Below are 23,821 nucleotides of genomic sequence, written 5' to 3'. Positions count from 1 at the left end.
ACCTAGAAACTCTTAACCGCGCATTAAAATATAACAAGCTTTTCTTGAAGAGAATTTGAAAGTTAAAATTGGATTGTAGGGCATGGCATCAAAGCTTTTAGGCCCTAACTATATGTTTAATAACTCTACGTTTTTACATAAGTGCATGAAATGTGTATTGATGAATGCCAACCATACTCCACCAGTACGCCATGCCTGGTAAACCTGCACCTCCAAGTTTTTGACCATTTCCAAGAAGAGAACTGAGGCAGCTTCTGTATGTGCTGCGAGCAGCTATACACAGCAGTTGGAAAGGCTGGCCCGTGGTTGCCTGCAGCTTGTGCAACGAGAGCTCCTGCTCCTCGAGCAAATAACATGAAAACATCACACACTCTTGAGAACGGAATGTCATCTTCTGGTAGTTCATCTGGTCCAACTGAGAGTGTTAATATGTCCGCTGATCCATCCATTGTTGCCTGTGCCACAGAGTCAGCAGCGCGGAGATTAATTAAAAAGATCCGATGAAGAATATTAACAGTACTGTATATATTTACCCATTACAGCCTGGTAGTTAAAGCCTCAAGGATCAAGACTGACTTGATCTTTTGCTGCAACCACTTGTGTTAAGGTTCCTGTACTGTTGTATATACAGCTTTATAAACAATTAATCCCACTGCATACAGCAAATATATAGCATACCGTGCGCGTGGAGCCATCTCACTAGCTTTCCCATGATAGAAGCCAACCACGATCACTGGAACCCTAGCATTTCCAGCGCAGCAATTGATGCCACATTACTAAAAAAATGTATATTTACTTCTATCAGTGACAACTTCAGCGGATGGCTATTTGATTATATTCAAGAGAGTAATATTCGTAGTGATCATTGCATTACCTGCCATGCCCAACAACATCGAAGGGAGAGAAGAAGTCCACTGAAGTGTTAAGATCAGTAGCAATTGCTTGAGCCTCAGCTGAGAAGTACCTAGCTAGCTGATGCTATCTTCCCATTTCAAGAACTAGAGATGGGGATCTAGGGCCCGTTTATAGAGCACCCGAAAAATGAGAAATATTTCATGTGAATGGATTCAAGGGATATCATAGGAAAAACTAGGATGGTTTATTGAGGTGACTCCTGTGTCAACAAAACCAATAACAATCCCTTCACCTGCATTTTTGTCTCCTCCTTCCTTTACCCATACTCCTTGCGGTAACCCTAGGAATCGAGGAGTGTAAGTTGTCATCACTTAATTTGGCTCCTCTACCTTTCTCCACCAGCTTCACTCTAGTAGCATCTTGCAATTTGTTTGCCTGGAATTTTCAACCAGAAAACTTAGATTTACTTTTACCATCATACTTTTCCTTTCACCTTCAACTTTGAGAAAATATATAGAAGGCTATAAGCAACTGGGAAAGAACCTGAGAGGGGGTAGTGTGGACTGATTTTCTTCCCTCGTGAGATAAATGGCTTCCATGAAATGCAAGTGTCTCTCCTTCCAATAAGACCAAGTATACTGATATTTTCTTCTGCATAACAAGCACCAACCATAACAAAAACAAGAACAACAAGCAGCACTGCGCAGAATAACTCGAAGAAAGCACGATCAACCTTGTTTGTCATGATCATTTTCAGTACTGAAAGAAACATGAGCTCAGGCATCAGGGATGCTGATAAAAATAAGGTGCCATACGCCATGCACACACATGAAGTAATGATTCTTAGTTAGTCACATTGTCAATGTGAATAAAGCTGTTACAGTTTTAGCTAACAAGGAAAGGAGGACTTTGGATTAAAATCATTACTATTACTTACGATTATTACTTGTAATCTTGTATGTAATGGACAGTAGCAATGGAAAGGGTGGGCTTTTAGAGGTACTTCTTGTGCTTGCTACCATTCTTATCAAAAAAACATTATTACACCGACCAGATTCATGTTGATTTTCTTTTTTAGAGGTGATGATCCTTTCTTGTGTTTCGCATCATTATTGCTGTTAACATTTAAAAAATAGATTTAAATTTTATTTTTTTTTTGTAACCAAAGTTTTTAATGGAATTCATACAAAATATATATTTTGATTGATTAAATATTTTTAAAATTATAATTTGAAAAAAAAAATCAACCATTAACATCCATGCAGCCCATATGATCCGTACTGATCTATTGTTTCCGTGTGCAACTTGTTTTGCTCTGAATTGGTAAAATATTGTTGTAGTCTTTCCGATTTAATCTTTTGCCAAATGAATAATATAAAGAAACAATAAGAACACAGCCAGGCCCACTGACAGTTCAGGCTCAAAATTCTTCAGGTCAGCTCCCAAAACATGAAAATTGAGTAGGGAAGGGTACTCATGTCCCTCTGCTGTCCATTTCTTATTCATTCAGGTTGCTCCCGGTGCTCCTTTCTCAAACCAGAACAGTTCTCTGAACGTTAGGGAAGATAAGAGACGGCAGACCACCCGAACAAACCGATCGAATGGACTTGACTTATCCAAACCGAACTATAGCAGCTTAAAGCTAAGCCTAGAGCAGTGTCACTGCTTGATCGGCGGTGAGGAGCATCTCCAAGTATAGCATGGGTTAAAGGATCAAGGATCAAGCGCTTTGACCTTGTCCCCGGGATCCACCATAAGTAAGGTTTTAGTGAGAGCTGTGTGATAGGTGACTATCCAGCACGGTTTCGAAGAGCACCTTTTGTAGTCCGCGCTGATGAATGGAAGCCCCCTATCAAGCAAGAAACAAGTGGCTCTTTCGACGGCGTTGTCACCATTGACTCTCTTATGGTAAATAAGTGTATCAGAAAGTCAAATTTGAGATCTTATTTCCTACGGGACGAAAGCCAAATGCGAGTCCCGGCAGGTATATTATTCTACATTTTTCCGTAAGAACATTCATTTTTTTCTTCCCGGCCGTTTGTCCAAGTCCACATGGTTTAACAGTGTAAAAATGAAAAATGAAGTTGCCCTTCCTGCTGCAACCTCAAGGTCCTCATTGCAGTTGCGACCATCAGTTCGGACATGAGCAACGCAGCTCGGACATGAGCAACGCAGCACAAGTCTATAATAATACTGTAAGAGACATGTAGTGATAACACTCTGCGTGTGAAACAAAGTCAACAATGAGCAACGACAGCATAAATTAAGATGGTTGCTATCAAACTGGCAAGTGAACCATTTGGCATAAATGGTGTTCGCTGTCTTGGCTTCACAAAGGGAATACCAGAAACCCGGAATGTCTACTCCATGCATTAGGTTCGATGTCAAAAAACATCCAAAATGAGACCTTTTTCAGGGTAGATTTATGAAAACTTAACCTAGCATAACTTACATATTCCACAAGACAAAAACACATGAAACTACTGACAGCCCAGTTTGAGCAAAGCACACCACGGTCATTTGGACTATACATCACACACCAACAATCTACAAGCTAATCCTGCAAGAAGATTTAGGTCTCCCTGTGCAATCACTGACCTACTAACTGCACTTATCTCTTCCGGCGCTTGTTTTCTACCTGTAAAGTTCAGAGACTTCAATAGCCGTTCATTTCATAGAAAAATAATGAGGGGAAAACATGAGTGTTTTTGGAGAAAGACAGAAAACCATCTCTCCATTGACAAAAGAAATCCCTTGGCATAGACAAATAACTTAATTCCAATAAATAATGAAGAACAATGAAAGTTGTTTTGGGATGATGGCAGTAAGAAATTGGAAGTGACTGCAAACAAAATTTCACCAAACCAATTGTCAATAGATTACATTTACAAAACCAAATGAAATAGTCAAAATCTGGCTCAATTTTATTGACATGCCAAAAAGGAAAAAGAAAAATGAAGACAACAAGAAGTTGATATTTCCAACTAACTATATCATCATATCCATTTTATTTTTTTTTCCAAATAACTCTGCCACAGAAGAGAATTTGTTTTCAAACAGGAATGTTAGAACCCAAAAGGAATCAACAAGCAGCAGTATTAAGCATATAAGGGATCAAATTTGGTAAAATATATCACTGTGGATCCTGATATAATGGCAGACCAAACCTCTAAATATAGTCTGTAACCACGGACCCAGATTTGGATCTATAGTTCAGGATTTCTCTCATACATTGAACAATTGAACAGAGCAATGAATGTAAAAATCATTATCAAACAACTTCCAACATTTGCACAACCCCAGCATAGTCCCCTACATCACATCAATTAAGATGAAGAGGACATCATAGGACCCAAATCCATCTTATCCAAGCAACTCGATACAATAACTCAAATTTTCAAATGGTGATTTTTGCATCAAAGTTGCAATCTTCTGAGCATTATAAGCCAACCAACTCTCCATATTCCAGAAGAAGAAGATAAGGGATCAGGAAACAGTGTAGAAGTGAAAATGGTATTCCTAGTGTAACACAAACCATGGAGCCATATAAGAGCAAGATATCTTCTAACACAAGGTAATAGAAATATAAATACCTTGATTGGTCAAAGGCCATAACAAGTAAAACTCAAGAAAGACAAATCAATAAACATAAGCATGAAGCCAAACTGCTGTGTAGAATATACGGATCATGCTTATTGCAGGTTAAAAAAAAAAAAAAATTGCTTTCAAGATCAGCAAACCACCATGACAAAGCTGCAGCCCAAACTCATATTCAGTTACATGCATGAAAGCAGCAGTGCATCCTACAGATGTATCATTTTACACCAGCTAAATCTTCAGTAGATTTTAGCCAAAAGGATGGTTGATGCCATAATGGTAATGGAGACTCATGTATTACTTATCCACACCATACGTACGTCCAACATTAGAGAGCATCAAAACACTAATACAACAACCTACTCCACACAAAAGTTGGTGTGTTAATGAATCATGTTAACTTCTAGCATCACAATCAAAAAATTGTCACAGAAAACAAGCTCATAGCATGTCATGCACAGTAAATGGGGTATATTAAGGCCATAAAAATGATTCTCCAGAAAAAGGGAAACAGGTTATGAGAAGTCTCACCTTGACATCAGCAACTGATGACAATGAAAACCCATTTTGTGATCTTTTGACATCATCATCAGATGCACATTCAGAACACACAAAGTGATCCAATTTTTTTGCCTCTTCAATTGTCATGTCCACACAAGCAGGATGATACCTACAAATAACATGAGAAGCGTAACTATAAAAGCAGGTGGCTGAACCTTTTTTTAGCACCGCTATCACATGTGCACATATATATACAATTCCCTTGCTATTCACAACGCCTCCAAAAGGCCTTCATGTGTCGCAGACAAAGATACTCATCCACTCTGAATTGGTCACTATTAAACAATAAGGGACAAGAAATATTCCGTTCCCTTCAGCATAGCAAGATAACAGATTCATGTGCATAAGCATACAGGCATAATTATCTCCCGCCGTTCAAACTATATCCAGAAGGCCTGAATTTGGGAATATAACAAGGGGACTTACATTCACTATGGGTTAGTAAGCACTAGACAAAGCGCGACCAAGAACACTGTGTTTCTTTTACTCATGGGTGAGTCAGAGTTTAAAAGCAACAGAACTATGACGTTTAAGATATAGCTAAGAGCATAAAACCCCACATAAATAATAATGATCTTATATGGAAAACGGGAAAACAAGAAAGATCACACTTTGATAAGTGTTCTTGACTTAACTCACCATACAAAATAGTCTTGAACAGCAAACACATAAGGTCTCAGAATGATACAAATATCATTAAAAAAACAACAACTAGAATAACCACCCACTAAAGTCCATATTCATGACCTAAATGGCAAAAGAGGACAGAGGGAAGATAACTCTTGATGGGATCAAGCTATCAGCTAAAATAACAGTCAGCACTCACACATCCAGCAACACAATTGTTTCTTTCCAATCATTGAGCTTCTTTATCTGTTTAAGATTCAAAATAATAGCTGAGAAGTTCACCTACAAAACTCATTTTTCTTTAATCGGTGAGCTTTCTTTTGGAAAAAAGTATGAGTGGTAGTACTTGGCTCCTTTGCCTTGGGACACAAAATTTCACCTTTTTTTTTCTCAGTTTTAACATCTTATAAATTACATTTTCCTGATGTTTAGTCTGACACAACCTTGGAGAAAACTAACAGACTAAATAACCAAAAAGAGAGAACAAAATCAACACACAACCACAAGAAAGCAACATTACCAGTCCTTGCAACCCTCACATTGCACCATAAGATCATCTGGGTTATATGGCATCTCACATTTGCAATACCTTCAAAATCAGAAACCAATTCGACCTCAATCAAACAACAATACACTAACCAACTATAAAACACATTCCAACACACTCAACTCTAAACCATACTGAAAAGATACTCACACAGCAACACGGTCCGGTGTGAAACCTCCAGTAGCAGCCTTATACTCAAACCTACAATAATAATCCTCAGCTCCAACATTTTCAAGCTTGGTATAGTTCTTAAAAGAGTGAACTATACACTTCCCTTCAATAGTGTGAGCACTTTGCACGTCATAATGATCTGATAAGAACAACTCTTTCGCTCCATGAAACTGCCTGCGCCCTCCTAAAGACTCTTCTGGCCTATAGTACCATCTCACTCTAACCTTCACATTGTTTCTACTGTCAGCCTCCATCCCCTCAATTCTTGCCACGTATGAAGGCCTACCAGTATCAGATGGTCTCATCATTACACAATCCCCCACTACATAAAACACCAACAAACACGCAAAAAGATCAAACCTTTACAGCAACCAATTATCAAAAACACCAAAAAGACAACAACCCATTATAAGAAAAACCACAAAATCAGACAACAAAATCAGAACTTTACTGTACCCAGATAAGGATTAAGTGCAAAAATGCATTTTGATAATGTTATTACCTCTGACAACTTTGGTAGTGCCGCGAATTGTGTAGGAGTCAAGGTCCCTCTTGCCTGTTTTAGGCTTGGAGATGAGGCCTCCTGGTCTGGTTTTAGCCATGGAAGCTTAAAGCCTCAAGTGTCTCCTCTACTTGAAAGTGATAGAGTGGGATTTTGGGAGAAACAGAAAATGGGATTTTGGAGGGAGAGAAACCCTAGCCTCTTGACATTGAAGGGAGAGAGAAGACAACAGAAGACGATACTGTGACTCTTCACCTGTTACAGTGACTTCTCTTCTCTTCTTTTTTTTATTAATATGTGAATGTGTCAGCTTAATCAATGACTAACAGTTTAGTTTAGCTGTAATAACATGGTTTTTGATTTGGTTAAGTTGGTTTGGCTAATGGGGTGTTGCCATGTAACCTAGTTCGTGTAATGTCGGATTGATTGCGTCTTCTCTGAGTCTTCGTCCATCTCCCATGTACTGTAACGGACCAACGGTAATAAATGTGCGGTAGTTCAGCCATTTTGTCCTAACACTGTTCATCTCTCGGAATATTTTTTTATATACAAGATAAAAATTTTTATATTTTGTTTTAATACCTTCCCGATCAAGTTATTTCATGGTATAATATTTATAATATTGGATCTCAAGTAAACATTGAGCATGAAAATTTATTACTCACTCTTACTCAAATAATACAAATAAGTTTATAAAAGTAAGTATAGATTAAAAAAATATTAATTTATTATTTTTTCACCCTATAATTACATCAAATTAAATCAAATCAAATTAAATCAAATCAAATCTTTAATGATGAATATTTATTCCTAGTTAAATACAAATTGGATAATAAGATATAGATGATTTTACAAAATTTGATTTAAATTAAAAAAATATTAATTTAATATTTTTGATAAAACAACCCATTTGAATTAAAAACACTTTAGTTTTATTATTTTTTTCAAATGTTCTAGATAATTTTGACGTTTTAAAACTTTGATTTTTCTTTTCTTTTAATAATAACAAATCTTAAAAAAGGCTTTCAAACCAAATATAAAGGTATTAACCAAAAGATCCTTGCAACTTGAAAGTCTTTTGCTTGACAATTTTAGGATTCTAATGGCCACACTCATCTTGACCTGGTTATGATAACTTTTTTCCAATTTGCAGTTGCATAGACATCTTGTCTTTGAAAAATAACAAATCCCAAAGGTGTGAACTTCCTCCAAAAGAAGCATATTGAGCTTTATGCACCCTCAACATGTACGACATGTCCAGATCACATCACCACAATTCACGATGTGAAACTGACCTGGCAGCCAATCTTTTTCAACTCTTAGCCTTGTGTTAATGACCTGACAATGGTAATTGTTTTGCCAAGCTATAACGTCATCTGTACCCATAATCCCGAGTGGGATTCCATGTGGCATTGGGTGTCACTTCATCCTCAACAAATCTCACAGCATCAAATGCCAAATTGCATCTTGAAATCCACGTTTCAGAAAAGTAAATCAACAAATGGATAAAAATCTAGAGCAATGTCTTCAATTACCGATGCACAATTTGCCAAGCCATGTTCCGAAAAAGAAGTGGCCATGCCAATGTTTGAAGTCCACCAAAACTCAACTATAAAAATTCCCAAGTCGAAGACAACTAGCATTCATGGACTGAGCATCTTGGACACGTATTTGCATCTTATAACAAAAACAACACAGACATGAGTTATTTTGGTTGGAGAACGAAGGATTCCTAATGGAGTAGAGCATACAGTACAAACTACATCGTGTACGCCCTCATCGTTTGATTGGAGTGTTCATCCGCTCAACAATTTTGTTTACGGCATCACGGGACATCACCAGGGTATCGTGCTGCAGGATGCTATACACATTTAGACCCTGCAAAAACAGAAAACAAGAAAAGAATTGATAGTGAGTCTTTCCAATAAATAATTGATCCAAACATCTAGAATAGAAATCTTGGGCATGGAGAATAATTCAAAAATTAAAGTGGCTTGAAAATACCATCGGCTAGAAAAGAGGGTGCTTAACAACAATTGATTCGCACTATCATCTATAGGGTAAGCAAAATAAATCAACGAGCAGTTTTTAAATGAAAGAAAACATTTCAATGACCAAACTACATTATACACAGCTAAGAATGAAAACAAAGCTATAAATGAAGCTTACAGCCAGAAATCATAATATAAGGGTTTGGTAAAAACCAGAAATGATGTATTGATTAGATTATTTGTAATTCACTGCTCCCTTGCATGTAAGAGCAGTCAAATTGCATTCCCAAAGATGAAATTTGACTGAACTTTAACCGATCAGTACCAAATTCAGAGAATTCATGGAAAGGAACAAGGATAGAACCACAACTTACAATCGACGGTAGTAAGTTTACATAATGTAGATTCTGTGTTGCTAACTTCAGCTTCTCATTAATGGGGCCACCATCCACCACCAGTAATTTCTTGGTGTTCTCCATTTCACTGACATAGTTCACAATATTCTTGGTTTTATGCGTAGGCACCTCCAAATCCTCAAAAACCAGAAGCTGTGCATTCAAAAAATCAATCAAGAGTATTGCTCAGTAAATGCAAAAAGCTCAAACAGTTAGAAACTAATGTGAATATCAATTATGAGTGAAAGAAGAGAAGGTGTTGTTAGCATTGCAGGCAATTGAAATCAAGAGTAGCCACAATAATTCAAATCAACAGCAACCAACCCAAACAAGGCCTGGGGATGCCAAAGATAATGATGACAAAAAAGAGCCAGGATCTTCCCCAGGGCGTAAGTTAATGATGCATTGTGTAATATTTAGATAAAGCGCCTAATGTGCCAGACTATGAACACATTAAAACAAATAAATCCCATATAACCTGTGCTTATAGGAGGACATATGTGGTAACTACACATGCCGCTTAAAAGAAATTCTGGCCTTTCAAAGACAGGCGTATGTATAATCAAAGATTTGGAGACAGAGAGAGGCATGCCTTTCCTTCTGCTGCACGAGCTGACAAAGCAATCTTCAGTCCCAAACGCCTCACCTTCTTGTTTAACTTAAAAGCATGACTTCGTGGTTTAGGGCCATGCATCACAGCACCACCTCTAAACTGTTATAGAATCATTAAAGTTAGGCCCACCTAATATATATTCATGATACAGCAGCATTGGTAATCAATTAAACCAATTATCAACGAGGACAAAATAGGCTCTATACCTGGGGTCCACGCAACGTTCCATGTCTTGCTCGGCCAGTGCCCTTTTGTCTATATGGCTTTCTGCCGGTCCCACTAACCTCACTGATTGTTTTTGTTGAATGTGTTCCCTATTGACAACACAATTGATATTAGTATCAAAGGTATCCATTTTATAAAGATGAAGTCCTAACATGCAGGCAGCAGATTTTTTTCAAGAACATGAAAGTTAATCCAATTTAGGAAAACAACAGTCGTCACAGTTCAGGACACATAGCAGATAAAATCTAGCAAGTCATCAGGCAGTGTTTCTCAATAAGCAAACCCAACAGGTTTTATCAATGATATGGTTGGGAATACTGTTGTACATTTTTCAAAATCCATTACTGTTATAGGGTTACAAGCTTCAAAGATTTAAAGAATGGTGGTTTGAGACTACCTGTTGTCGTTTTGCAAGCTGCCATCGCACAACACGGTGAATAATATCCTTCCTGATAGGGACATCAAAAACATCACCAGCCAAAACCATTAAACCCTTGTCCTCATTGTGAAAATTTGTCACTGGAATTACCAGGTCCTGATAAAGTCCTGTATCACAACATCATGTCAATATAATATGCCTGAGTTGGAATCATTAAAAAACCAAGAAAAATGGAAATTCAGTGCAATTAAGCCTTAAGCAGTGAATCAATAGGCCAAATAAGGAAAATCTCACACTTCTAAATATTCTGGGAAAGAATAGAACTAAAACTGTATTTACAAGGTCTAAATCACACCCAAGAGTCGAACCTCAGGTATGCAATGTCAACAGCAGGAAAAGTAAACTTCTATTGGATTGGATTTGCATGATAGCACAAGTTCCATGAAAAAGATTAAATAAATCCTATCACACACAACACTAGGTGAAGTGGCAGAAGGAAAAAAATCTTGAAAAAGAGTTAGAATCAGCTTAAGTATGTGCTAGCTTTTCTTTTAACTCTTCTTTGTAACTTCAACAGGGTTGAAGTGGTAACCGTTAGCACAAATCTAATGTAAGATGGAACTGTTTATGAACTGAGGTCAAACCATTCTTCCTACCTTTTCTTTTCTTTTCATTAAATCAGGAAACATCCAACTAAAAGATCAATCTGGAAAAATTGCTAGCTAGTAGTGTAACTAGACTTCCCAACTAACTGTTTAAGATTTCATAATGGCAACCACACCAAAAAAGTTGAAAACAGAACAAAATTAAGTTTTAGGTTCAAGATTCTTTTCATCGGCAAGTTCCAAAAACAAATGTTATGATCTCAATTACCCTTCAATAACCTAAAATATGGGGAGAGGGGCTAACCTCATTTAACTAAATGTAGATAAATGCAAAACAACAGCAAAACTAATAAATGCATTGTCATACAAGAAAATTCTCAGCTCTCTTCCTAGTTTGTACCTATCTCACGTTGTGGTGTTACCACATTCTTTGCAGATAATAAATCAGAAGGAAATGATCCATTAGTAGATTCAGAAGTCACATTGGATGTCGAAAGCCTCCGGTGAGCAAGGGAAGATACTGCACCCTGCATTATAACGTGACATACCATCAGCTCATAAGTTCATTTCCAATGCAAGAACAAAACACAAGGTCATCTATCAGTCAAAGTAGACCCAAATAGAGTTCGACAAGCTGCATATAAATAACCCACACCCTAAAAGTTCAGAATTGATGTGCAAGAAGAAAGAAGGAAAAAATTACGCTCAATGTGTACGTACCTTGATAACGCTAGCGGATTCTGAAGAAAATAAGCAATCCCCAGAAACGTGTCCATACAAATCTGTTACAATAAATTCAAACAAAAGCTAAAAATCTGGAAAAAAAAACCCTCAAATCAATTCCAGTGAAGCAAGTTCCTTTACCATGAGAAGCTCGAAATGACTGACTGGTAAGACTAGAAGAATCACCACAGCGACCAAACCCAGACAAGGACCCAAAAGAACGCAAAACCCTTCTCGAAATCGACAAAGCCATAACTCCTACTGACTAGAAAAAATAGCCCCACTGATCCAAGTAAGCCAATGCCACGTCACCTGTTCATCTATCAATCAAAAAGTTCAGATTTTTCATCGTTTTTTACTACTAATAAACAAAACTATTGAAACACAAATTGAGTTGTTAACCATCGATTATGATACGATGATAAAATTCCAAACTTCCATAAAGGAATTGAAAGAAATATTAATGAATGCAAGGAGTTTGATAAAATGCTTCAGATAAAGAATACAAAAGTAACTTAAGATCTGTTGAGTTAGAAAGAAGAGTACCGTGATACGGAACCCTGAATGTTGAAATGAGGCCCGTGATTAACAGCACTCGATCCTCCTCCAGCCGGAGAGGTTAATTTTTGGAGAAAGGAGGCACTATGAGAGTGGGCGCGAGAAGAGGACAAAGCAAAACCCCAGAGGCTGGTTTCCCGTGGGGTTTAATAAGCAACCAGGTGCTTGAGAAGGCGAAATTGTAAAACACCCCTGAACAAAAACTTCTCGACTTCCCACCCTGAAGTTTATGAGTTTTTTTAATTGGCCCCTATTGTTAGGGTTCAATTAAGAAAATGTCAAAAAAAAGCCCATAATTATCCATTTAATTCCTCTCACCTTCTTTGCCAATAATAAATTATATGTATATATATGAAAATAAATATTTAAATTTTTTATTTTACTTAAATATTATCATTACAACCAGCGAAAATCGATTCAAACCAAACCGAAATTTAACTTTTAAAATGCAAATTCATATGTAAAATCAATATTGAAAACATAAAATAAAATAAAAAAGATGAAATTTTTTTTTGTAAAAGAGTTATTTATTAAATGGTTTTTTAAAATGTATTATTTATATTTTTTGTTATTAATTTTCCCAGTTTTGTGTTCTTAGTAATTTTATGAATTAATAAATGACATGGATTGTAGTTGTTATTAAAATAAATTTTGTATTATTTTGTTGAATTTTATTTATTTTTTAAAATTTATTGTTCAATTTCAATTAAATGTGTAGAAATAATTTTAATTATTATTTTGTATTTATTCCATTTGGAATATATTTTTTTGTAAATTTAAGATTAAAAATATTATCACTTAATAATAATTGTGTTGAATTTTAGTTGTTTTTTTTTTCAATTTTGTTGTTCAAGTTCAATTAAATGTGCGGGAATAATTTTAATTATTATTTTAAATTTTTGTAAATTTATAATAATTTGTTGTGAATTTATGATTAAAAATATTATCATGTAGAAAATAATTTTTTTTATGAAATTAAAGTATGCTAAATTGTTAGAAAAAATTGAATAGAATCAAGTGGTTTTGTGGCATATATTTTGTGTACAGGGGAGATGTTGCAAAAAAAATTTAAAAATAGAAAATCATTTAATTTTTTTAATTCATTAATCTGTGTAGATACCTAATGAAAAATCTATTACATATCAATAAAAAAAAAAATTCTTTTTAATTCTTCTAGCAATAATGTTGACAACCATGAGTCATTAGATGCTGACCAAGAACAAGCATCTGGAGCACATAAATTTACTTACCATGCAAGCTTGTCAAGTGCAATGTCGCAACATCTAAAGAGGTCCCTTCATAATGGGATTAATTTGCCTCAAAGTACAAGATTTAGTGGATGAACAACATTTCAATGGAAGTTTGTTTTGCTTTCACACTTGATATATTTAATAATTTTTTAAAAAATAATATCATTTAACGAGTGCAATTTCAAGTTTGTAAATATTAAGACTACTAAAACAAAAAAAATCTGCTTTTAAATTGTCAATGAAAATTCCATTGTTTAAATAAAGTCAGTTTTCCAAACATCCTGAATGGAAATCGCAAGTTGATGCATGGTTTACAAGATTAGTATTAACTTAAATATTTTTGTATGTTAATTTGAATTGTTTATTGAAATTACTAATTTATTTTTATATATTTTTATTTTAAGGGGAAATTTGAATAGGAGAGAGCTAATGATAATGTTGTGAGGAGGGTTTGAGAGAATTACGCTGAAATTAGATAAAATTGAATTCAAGATATTTTTTTATTTCAAATATTAATTTTTTCATTTACTAACTAATAATTAATTTATACCATATAGGTTGCTTGATTTTTTGTATAAGATAAAAAAAAAAGCCAAAAAAATATAAGGATAGAGTTGAAAAAGAATTACTGTAAATACAACTGTTAATACACCAACGACATTAAAAATAATATTCTTACAGTAATATGTCATATTTATAGATGAATATATCAACAAAATAAAATGGATAATTTTTTTGACGCGCTTTGTCCATCTATAAAACTATTGATATATTTTTACCAATAAATTCACCAGCAATTCATAAATTATTAATGAGAGTTTTTCCAACAAACTGTTTCCATCCATAATTTTGTTGATAATATACATTTTGATGGACTATTAGTTTAAATTTGAACAAGTAAAACCATGTACTATTATTCTTTATTTTTTTACTGTAGGGATAAATGAGATAACAAAGGAAAAATTAAAGTTAAGTTTTAACGTGAGTTATATAGTTATGTTTTAAAAGAATTTAAATGGTAACGGATAAAAAATATATTTTTAGAAAATACTTGTATTTTATTTTAATAATTTAATTGCATAATAAAATGCAATTAAATGAATTAGATGTTAGAGTTAAAATGAGCAGAAGATATTTTATAGGAAAAGAGAGATAAGATAAAGATAAACTATGCTGTGCAAACAAGTTTTGTTTTCCAATATTTTCTCCATTTTTCCGTGCTATTCTCTACACGTAACAAATTATTTCTTATCTCTACATATAACAAATTATAAGAATAGCTGTAAGATCATTGAAAACTTATATATTCATAAAATCCTTAGAATTAATCAAGATAAAATAATAATAATAATATTATTATCATTGTCTTGTTTACGAATTCCATGTATTAAATTGTCTTGATTTGTTTGTTAATTCTATATACTTGTAGTTATTACTAGATAATAAGCTAGAAGGTATTGACAAACAAGTTATGTAACCCCCAGAAAAAAAATAAATTTAAATTAGGCATTTCTTGATGCACTGCAATCTTAAACCTAGCAGGAACTAGGCATCTGCTTAACGACACACTTCCGTCTAGAAAGAGAAACATGCTATACTGGATATAGATAAAGACGAGGTCAGGTTTAACAACATGCGGTTACATTAGATAGGGGCTCCGGATGCATGCCAGTACACAGCATAAATAAGCATGTCAAGTGGAGTGATGATGATCAGTCAAGTATCATGATCTTCAAAGCAGTGTGTGAGAGATGTCCATTGGGAAAGGATTACCCAAAACATTATCCATGTAATAGTGAGGATGGCCGGCATCCATCACCACAAACTGCATGTCTTCTGATGGTTTCCAGTGGCGTTTCCTCTGGTTAATGAACCAGTTGTTTATCTGCTTCTGATCCAGACCAGTGGACTCTGCGAGGGCCAGCTTCTGTGACTCCTGTTGATACAATGTCTCATCGCATAAAATAACTTAAAATTATATGAACTAAGAATGTTAAGATGCATGTAACCTGTTATCTGGGAGCATAAGCAATTGTGTCGAACATAATTTGATCTCCGAAGCAAAATGATGCAGTGACTACTTGCTTCTGTGTGTTTCCAAAGAGTTGGTTTACTTTTAGCATGCACTTCAATAAAATGCCGTTCAGAGCCAAACAAACCAGAAGGAAAGGGTTTGAAAAATCATCTAGCAGCTACGAAAAAGGTTTTTTTAAAAAACAATCAAGAAGTAATTAACAGAGGGGAACTAAGCAAGGGGCTGATTGAGCTCCACTTCAAGTTTTCATGAACCACTTGCAGCACACAATATATATACTTTAAGCATCTGTGGTGCTATGACATGAAAAGCAACATGAAACGTGCATACCGATGGATATGGCCATTTGTGATGCCTGCTCCACCAATCCAGCAGCTGCTGCCTCGCTTCTTTGGGCAACTTCCCTTTCTTTCTCTTTTTCATGAACTCCTTCTTGAGACTGCCTAAATATCCACTGTACTTGCGTAGTAGCTGACCTTTCAATTCTTGATCTTCTGCTTGAGGATCTATGAATTTGTTGTTCACATCAAGCTCTTCTTCGGATGATGCATTCCTATCATTGCCCTCGCCCCAAGCTGATGGAAACATAAACGGGTTAGCAGCTCATAATGCAATAAAATAACACATGAAAGGTTACTGCAGCAACTAGCATCACATATTTTTGCAGTACTTCTACGTTGACAGATACTAAAACAGCTTCATAACTGCCATTGCATCATACAAAACTTGATACTTTACCACCTATATATGAAACTATATAATAATTTGACTATCATCATGAAAATGGAGGGTAATGACATGTTTATATGAAACTATATAACAATAATCTGTGCATTTGTCAATACTTACAGGCCAGCATTATCTGTACAAGCAGAACTACAAAAGACCAAAAAATCCTTTACGAGATGCATATCTTACTCTCTTATCACTTAGAACGGGGACGCCAACATAGAACAATGCACCATTTAACCAAGTAAAACATCGCCTTATTAGACTGTCGGGCATAAGCTTACACGGCCTTTGCATAGTTCTGTGTGAATCAATTGATGCAATGCATGACAGAAAGTACTGTAATATTTGAGGCTACATGATTTGCTTCAATTCATATGACTTAGGTTACTTGGCATCATTTGGTCTCCTAGGCTATTTCCTTTAAAGAACTATATATGGTATGATTATTCCTAAATTGAATCCTTAACCAGATGTATACTAATGAGAGCTGTTATTAATTTGAACAACGGTGGATAGTAGTTGGGTAAGAAATTATCGGTTGTTTTTCAGAAATCTTCCATTGGAGAGAGACAACAACAACTCCCTTCAAGGCATGGAGGACTAGTCGACTGGATGAGCTTCCTCACAGCACCTACTTGTAGATGCTTCCCTCTTTATCCCAAAAGATAGCAATGAAAAGTTCGACATGTTGACTATATTCTCATATCTATCCATAAGCTATGCCTACAGACAGCATTTAAAGAAGTTCAGTCCCTTGATTAATACATGGTTATCGTTACGGTTCATCATGAGAGAAGATGGGAAGATTGAGAATCAAAGTATGTGAATAAAAAACCCTTAACGAGTACAATAATTGAAGTATCCTACAGGTGCCCCTACTCCAATTCTAGTAATGCTTTTGACTTAGCAATGCAGAGACTAAAATAGATGTTAGAAGCTATCGAAATTCCATTAAATATACAACCGCAGGAGCATAAAATCCCTCGATATTGGACAGTACAGCTCACTTCCATACCTCACAAATCCATGCGGATTCCAAATATCATCAAATGATCCATACCTGTACTTGTGCCCTTAGTTTCTTCAGATGATTAGATTCAATCCACCTGTCCATGCTCATGATCCAACGTATGAGAACTCAAAATCCTACGGAACCCTAAGAATCTAAACAAAAAGTAGAACGCCTATGTCCTTCAGCTCAATAAACAAAGCCCCATTTACTAAACTTCAAACATCAAAACCTGCAATTTTCCATCTTATCAGCCAGTTGTATGAGGAGTTGTTTTCTATGAAGAATCTTCTATGCAATCAAGAATCTAGCGGCCAGACATCGAACTAGCAATCTCTAAAAGGCTTTTCAACCAAACGTACTTACATTGCATTGCAGAAACGCATATAAATATAAAAACCTAGTTTTATCAGCATCAACAATAGTACAACTACAATATTGATTGGAAAGAAATGTGACAGGCATTAACCAACACAGCAAGTAGAATTGACGAGCAACAAAATAAAATACACAAACACCAAGGAGAGAGTCAAGTCAGGGAATATTTACTCTACCATCCCATCTATGTCCAGCAAGAAATACTGTCTTCTCTATGGTTACCCTACCACCTCAAAGTGTTCCATCTAGGGAAAGAGATTAAGCTTAAAAACGTATAGACCGGGGAAAAAAGATAAAAAGAATAGCACCCACTTTGGGAAACAAGCTCTCGTATATTGTTAATTAATCCGTCTCCGAAACAAACACATGCATGAATTACTGTTGGTCCTTCAATAAAAAACAAGTCCACAAAAAATAAAGAAGTCTAAATTATTTTTGGAGCTCAAAAGACCCGAACACACAAACCAAGAGAGAGAGAGAGAGAGGATGGGGAAGGGAGGGAGAGTGGGAGAGAGATTATGATCACCAGAATTTGGAGAGGAAAGAGTGAGGGCTCTGAATTGGCATTCGACCCTCTGAAGAAAAACCATGGCTTCCTTCAAGGGCTTAGAGAGTTCTTGCTCATACTTGGTCAGCATCTCACAGTAGGCCTCCATGAATTGGTCAAGGGCTGGATCTTCACCGATGCCGTCTGTATTTGCAGGGCCCATTGAGGCAGCAGATGCACAAGCTTCTTCAAGTCTAGCCACGACTTCAGGTGGTGCTCCAACCTGAAGAAACACTGACACATGTGAGCTATGTATTTTTGTCTATATATATATATATATATATATATATATATATATAAGGGTTGAAGGAAAGGAAAAAGAAGTAATTGAGCTCCTGTCCCTATCATGTGGATTGCTTATAAGGGTTCTGACCCCTACTTTCTTGGCAACAGAATTCTTCTTGGATGCATCGAAATAACACGCACACAAAAAGTTTGAGAATTTGGGAGATGTTGATCACTTCTTAGATCCGTAATTACAAGAATTTTTGGAATGTATGAGGGCAACTGAGTTAATCTATTTCCCACAAGAAGAGGACTTCTGTTACCGGACATGCATGAGAGGAATAACAAAAACAGGTATTTATTAGTAGGGTTACTAGGGCTGAAAATCCAGTGTCTTTCTTCACCTTTTGACAGTTGGCATAGGCAGCCAAGAGCCGATGGTAGTGAGGATGAGCCATAATTTTAGCCTTTACAGAAGTAGAGCTACTACCACCATCATTGTTCTCCATGAAATAACACCCAGTCGCAGTGACAGTGTTGTTGTTGTGGTTGTGATCGTCAAGAATCATAGAAGAGCCACTAGCGCTATTATTAACACGGTTTTGACTTTGATAGTTGGTAGGAGGTAGAGGAAGGAATAGGGTATTTGATATTGATGAATCCCCCGCATTAACATGTTGTTGCTGATGGTGATGCTGATGAGCAGAAGATGAAGAAGACATTAGAGGCATCATCATCATAGGGCATAGTCCATTACTGCAGTCTTCAAAAGCCATCATAAGTGAAGTGGTACTTGAACAACCAGCACCACCTCCCTCCATTATCTCTCTCTCTCACTTACTATCTTATCTTTTTCCTAGTTGTTCTCTTGTGTGCCTTGCAACTTGGTAGTAGCAACTTGTGTAGATGTAGTAGTAGCAGTACTAAAATTTAACCCTCTCTCGCCCTCCCTGTTTCTTGTCTTCTCACCAACCTAGGCAAACTCTTACTTCCTTTTGCTCAAAAATTGGGGTGTGGTATTAGTATTGTGCAGTGCTCTCCCGGGATTTATGCTACAAAGAACACACGTATTACAGGGAAATCCTAAATAATGAGAGCAGCAGCAGCAGCAAGAAGCAGAAAAGGAGTCAGTATTTTGTTGTGTTCTTGTGAAGGGTTTTGTTCAATCTTGGCAAGAGAGAGGTAGAATCTGTCTGCAGAAAAAAGACTGCAAAGATTTCCTTTGGAAAATGGGTGTTTTTTCTTGCCGAATTTCTGGTCTTTAAAATGAAAGCGAATATTTGGGTGATCTCTGAGGGACTGACCAAAAACGTTACCTTCCCGATGAAAACTCAAATCTCTACCTCCCTCTTGTCTTGCACTGCCATTACTGTCAGAGAAAAGGAGAGAAAGCGAAAGTGTTTGTTTTTCTCCAATTTGTGAAAGAAGCAGAGAAAGAAATGAAAGATCGAAACGAGGAAGTAAGAGAAACCAAGCAGGAAAACGTAGTGCAGTGCAGTGTAGTGTTGTAAAAGGGAGGTGTTGAAGGGGCACGGATATCAACAGACTCCTACGCTACTCTCTCTCTCTCTCCCCCCCACTCCCTCTCAGTATCAGGAGATTGTAGAGTACTACAGAGTCTTTAATTTCATTTCATCTCTAAGATTTTGACTGAGGTGGGGAGTTTTGATTGGAATCTGTCCACTCAGTTAATTAATATTCTCCCAAACTTAAATGTTGTTGTCCTCTTCCTTCCCCTTAACCCTAGAGGACAGGCCCAAGAGGCAAAAACTCCAATCCTCCTCCTCTTTTCTTTTTAGCTGTGACTGTGTGCCCATTAGTCTTGCCTTTACGTTTTTGGTCACTATGCTTTCGCTACCTCTTCTTCTTCACTGTTTTTTTGCTGCCATTACCTTCAACCTCTTCGGTGCCACGACTCTCGGCTGGTATCTTATTTGTCACAAATCTTTTGCGAAGGATTGTGATTATAGACTATGAGTGTGGTGCTGAGTTTTTTTTGTTTTAAAATAATTTTTTATTTTCAAAAAAATTTAATATTAGTATATTAAAATTATTTTAAAAAATATTAATTTAATATTTTTAATATAAATTATTTTAAAAAAAAATATCTAAAAGCAATAACTAATACAATCTCAAGATAAAATTTGGGTGTGTTTATTATGTAGTGCAAGGTGTCAGGTAATACATGAGAATGTTTGTAATATGATGTAGGTAAGCTTCTTTTAATTAAAAATATATTAAAATTATGTTTTTTAAAATTTATTTATCTTTCAAATAAATATATCAAAATAATAATAAAAAATCAATTTGATATTTTTACAAATAAAAAGCAAAAATTACCTCAATAACAAAATAAAAACTAACTTGTGGGTGTTAAAAGTCTTAATTGGTGAAATGAATGTCCCTTCTAAAGAGTAATTTTAGGTTTTATTTGGTATTGAAGTTCAATTATATTTTTAATATTTTTATTGTTTTGATATGTTGATCTAAAAAATTATTTAAACTATATATTTTTTAATATATTTTTAAATGAAAAATATTTTAAATAGATAGTTAAATTCCTAAAAAAACCATGGGTGCTTTTTTAACTGAAAACAATTTTTACATTCCCTTTTCAGTTTTTTTTTTAATTATTGTTTTATATTTTTAATAAAAAATTTAAAAAAATTTAATTTATAAAAAATGAATACCATTTTTTTCAAGAACAAATTAAGATTAGTTAGTATTAGCTGTCTTGATATTTTATATTTTTAATAATAGCACTGTATTTTCTTTGAAGTGAAAAATATGAATCCTTTTTAAATTTATAAGTGTTTGAACATAAATATTTTTTCTGCTAGTTTCAATCATGTGATGTCATGGAACTTGATAGATTTAGGTAGTGTTTGTCTAAGAATTTGGGTTTATGTTTTGTTTACAACGCAAATACAACAATGCTTGGTAACAAAAAAAACATAGGTTATTGTTCATGGATCTCATAGAATTTTGTGTTTGAAACGCATGGAAAAGAAAAGCAAATAGGAGCTGCTTCTTGTGCAGATGATAACATTGCACCATGCTGCACTGTTCAGTGAACACTGCAGCATGCCTCCACTGTTGCATTGTTCATTAAAATGAACAGTTTTTTTTTTTTCTCAAAAAACTAGTGCAGTTAATTGATTTTACTCGCATTGTTCATGTGAACATGAAAAATAAATTTTTTTGTTTTTTTAAAAACTTAGTTTAAGGTGAATTAAATTTACTCGTACTGAAATCTCAATTTTATTCCTGATAATATTTTACCTAATGTTATTGCACACTCAAAAAATTATGGAAATTGTAGTTCTTGTTAGATGAATTTTGTATGTAATGGAATTGTAGATAGTTTAATGGAACAATAATTTTTTTTATATAAAAGTATGATTTATTTCATGATGTAATAGCAATAGTTAAATCTACAATATTTAAATTAAAAATCATAAATATTAATATATACTTTGTAAAAATATTTTATAACCTCAATTTTAAAAGTATTCTTAACTAAACACAATAAATTACTTTTTGTTGAACCTCAATCTCAACCACAACTTTAACCAAACATATATTTTTTCAAACCAACTTCAACTAAAAGTATTTTTTATTAAACAACTTTTTTCAAACCACAACTACAACAACTACCGCAACAACTGTTGCTCTCTGTAAAGTGCTCACTATGTGAAGATTTTTAATGTAATCGTATTAATGTCTACCTGCTATCTATGTTATTAGACAACATCCTGCGTGCTGTCGCTAATTTATAAAAATATATTTGATAATATTATAATTGTGAATCAACTCTAGATAAGTAATAAAAACTAAAAATGCGATAGAGTCAATATTCCATAACAAAAAAAAGTTGTGTTGATGATAAAAAACTTAGAAACTGAATATAATGATTTGTATTAATCTATAGTGTTTTGTAAATAAATATACAGTACTTTCTCCACATAATTTAGCTTTTTTATTAATAAAAAGGGGAAAAAAATACAAAACTAAACTTTCTACCAGCTCAATATTAAAAAAATAAAATCAACAAAGATAATTTAAAAAAAAACAAACCATGAAGGGAAACAAATTCTTGTAGCAATCTGTAGTGTTTTGTAAAGAAAGTTACAATGCTTTCCCCGGTAAAATCAACAAAGATAATTTTAATAAAAAACATAAGCAAAAAAAAGTATATAGGGAAATACTGTAGCAATCCACAATGTTTTGTAAAGAAAGTTACAATGCTTTTCCCACATTTAGCTTTATTATAACTATAATTCTCAACAAATTCAATATTAATAAATAAATAAAATCAACAAATATAATTTTAAAAAAATCATATTAAAAAAAAAAACAATGTAGGGAAACACTGCAGCAATCCATGTTGTTTTAAAGTTAAATTTTTAACCAACTCAATATTAAAAAACATACCATGGTGGAAACACTAAATTTTGGAAAAAACAATTTGAAAAAATCAGAAAAAAACACAAAAAATAGGGGAAAAAACTATAATTGAAATACTATAGCAATCTACAATGTTTTGCAAGGAAACTTATAGTACTTCCCTATATGATTTAGCCTTATTTGTAATTATATTTCTCAACTAGCTCAGTATTAAAAAAAATAAAATCAATAAAGATAATTTTAAAAAATCATAAGGAAAAAAAACCACGTAGAGAGACACTGTAATAATCTACAGTGTTTTGTGAGGAAAGCTACAATATTTCTCTGCACAATTTAGTTTTATGGTAATTGTAATTTCCAACCAATTCAATATTAAAAAAAATGACAAATATAATTTTAGAAAAAAATCATAATAAAAAAAATCATGCGGGGAAACCTGTAGCAATCTACAGTGTTTTAAAGAAAAAAAAATTACAAAATTAAATTTTAACTAGCTCAATATTAAATAAAATAAAAGCAAAAAAATTAATTTTGAAAAAAATAATAAAAAAAAAAATGAAAAAAAGGGAAAAAACCACATGGAAAAACACTATAGCAATCCACAATATTTTAAAGAAAAAAATTACAAATCTAAATTCTCAACCAGTTTAATATATATATATATATATATATATATAATTAACAAATATAATTTTGAAAAAAATCATTAAAAAAAATATGGAAAAATATTGTAGTAATCCACAGTGTTTTGTGAGAAAAACTACAACTGTAATTCTTAATTAACTCAATATTAAAAAAATAAAATTAACAAATAATTAAAAAAAAACTATGTGAAGAAATACTATAATAATTTACAGTGTTTTGACCCCGACACAAGTGCTTCGGATTA

General features: G+C 34.2%; 3 protein-coding genes and 1 long non-coding RNA gene across 5 annotated transcripts; all 4 read right to left on the bottom strand.

The window, feature by feature from the left end:
* Nucleotides 1–23: 23 nt before the first annotated feature.
* Nucleotides 24–1,527, bottom strand: LOC140955461 (uncharacterized). Its single transcript, XR_012169533.1, has 4 exons — nt 1,399–1,527; nt 875–1,290; nt 534–776; nt 24–455 (listed from the first exon to the last, which is right to left on the bottom strand). It is a non-coding gene; the product is annotated as an uncharacterized lncRNA (long non-coding RNA).
* Nucleotides 1,528–3,196: 1,669 nt separating this feature from the next.
* LOC118058394 (chromatin remodeling protein EBS) lies at nt 3,197–7,180 on the bottom strand. The gene is made up of 5 exons (XM_035071102.2): nt 6,861–7,180; nt 6,338–6,680; nt 6,161–6,229; nt 4,984–5,122; nt 3,197–3,493 (listed from the first exon to the last, which is right to left on the bottom strand). The coding sequence occupies exons 1-5, from the start codon at nt 6,958–6,960 to the stop codon at nt 3,467–3,469; spliced, it is 678 nt and encodes a 225-aa protein (XP_034926993.1). The 5' UTR covers nt 6,961–7,180; the 3' UTR covers nt 3,197–3,466.
* A 1,133-nt stretch (nt 7,181–8,313) lies between these two features.
* On the bottom strand, nt 8,314–12,504 carry LOC118058392 (uncharacterized). 2 transcript variants are annotated; one of them, XM_035071099.2, is made up of 9 exons: nt 12,338–12,504; nt 11,933–12,111; nt 11,789–11,850; nt 11,469–11,595; nt 10,482–10,630; nt 10,066–10,173; nt 9,839–9,958; nt 9,226–9,399; nt 8,314–8,738 (listed from the first exon to the last, which is right to left on the bottom strand). In XM_035071099.2, exons 2-9 carry the CDS (start codon nt 12,042–12,044, stop codon nt 8,637–8,639), a joined length of 954 nt encoding a protein of 317 aa, XP_034926990.1. In that variant the 5' UTR covers nt 12,045–12,111; nt 12,338–12,504; the 3' UTR covers nt 8,314–8,636. The 2 variants fall into 2 exon arrangements, with proteins under 2 accessions (XP_034926990.1, XP_034926991.1); XM_035071100.2 differs by having other exon boundaries at nt 11,933–12,103.
* A 2,583-nt stretch (nt 12,505–15,087) lies between these two features.
* Nucleotides 15,088–20,373, bottom strand: LOC118058389 (homeobox protein knotted-1-like LET6). Its single transcript, XM_035071097.2, has 4 exons — nt 18,930–20,373; nt 18,280–18,523; nt 15,965–16,209; nt 15,088–15,535 (listed from the first exon to the last, which is right to left on the bottom strand). Exons 1-4 carry the CDS (start codon nt 19,344–19,346, stop codon nt 15,332–15,334), a joined length of 1,110 nt encoding a protein of 369 aa, XP_034926988.1. The 5' UTR covers nt 19,347–20,373; the 3' UTR covers nt 15,088–15,331.
* Between the last annotated feature and the right edge of the window lie 3,448 nt (nt 20,374–23,821).

This window comes from Populus alba, chromosome 4 (assembly GCF_005239225.2).
Source record: "Populus alba chromosome 4, ASM523922v2, whole genome shotgun sequence".
In the NCBI taxonomy this organism is placed as follows: domain Eukaryota; kingdom Viridiplantae; phylum Streptophyta; class Magnoliopsida; order Malpighiales; family Salicaceae; genus Populus; species Populus alba.
The sequence above is the reverse complement of the archived record's forward strand: the minus strand, read 5'-3'. Positions and strand labels throughout refer to the sequence as shown.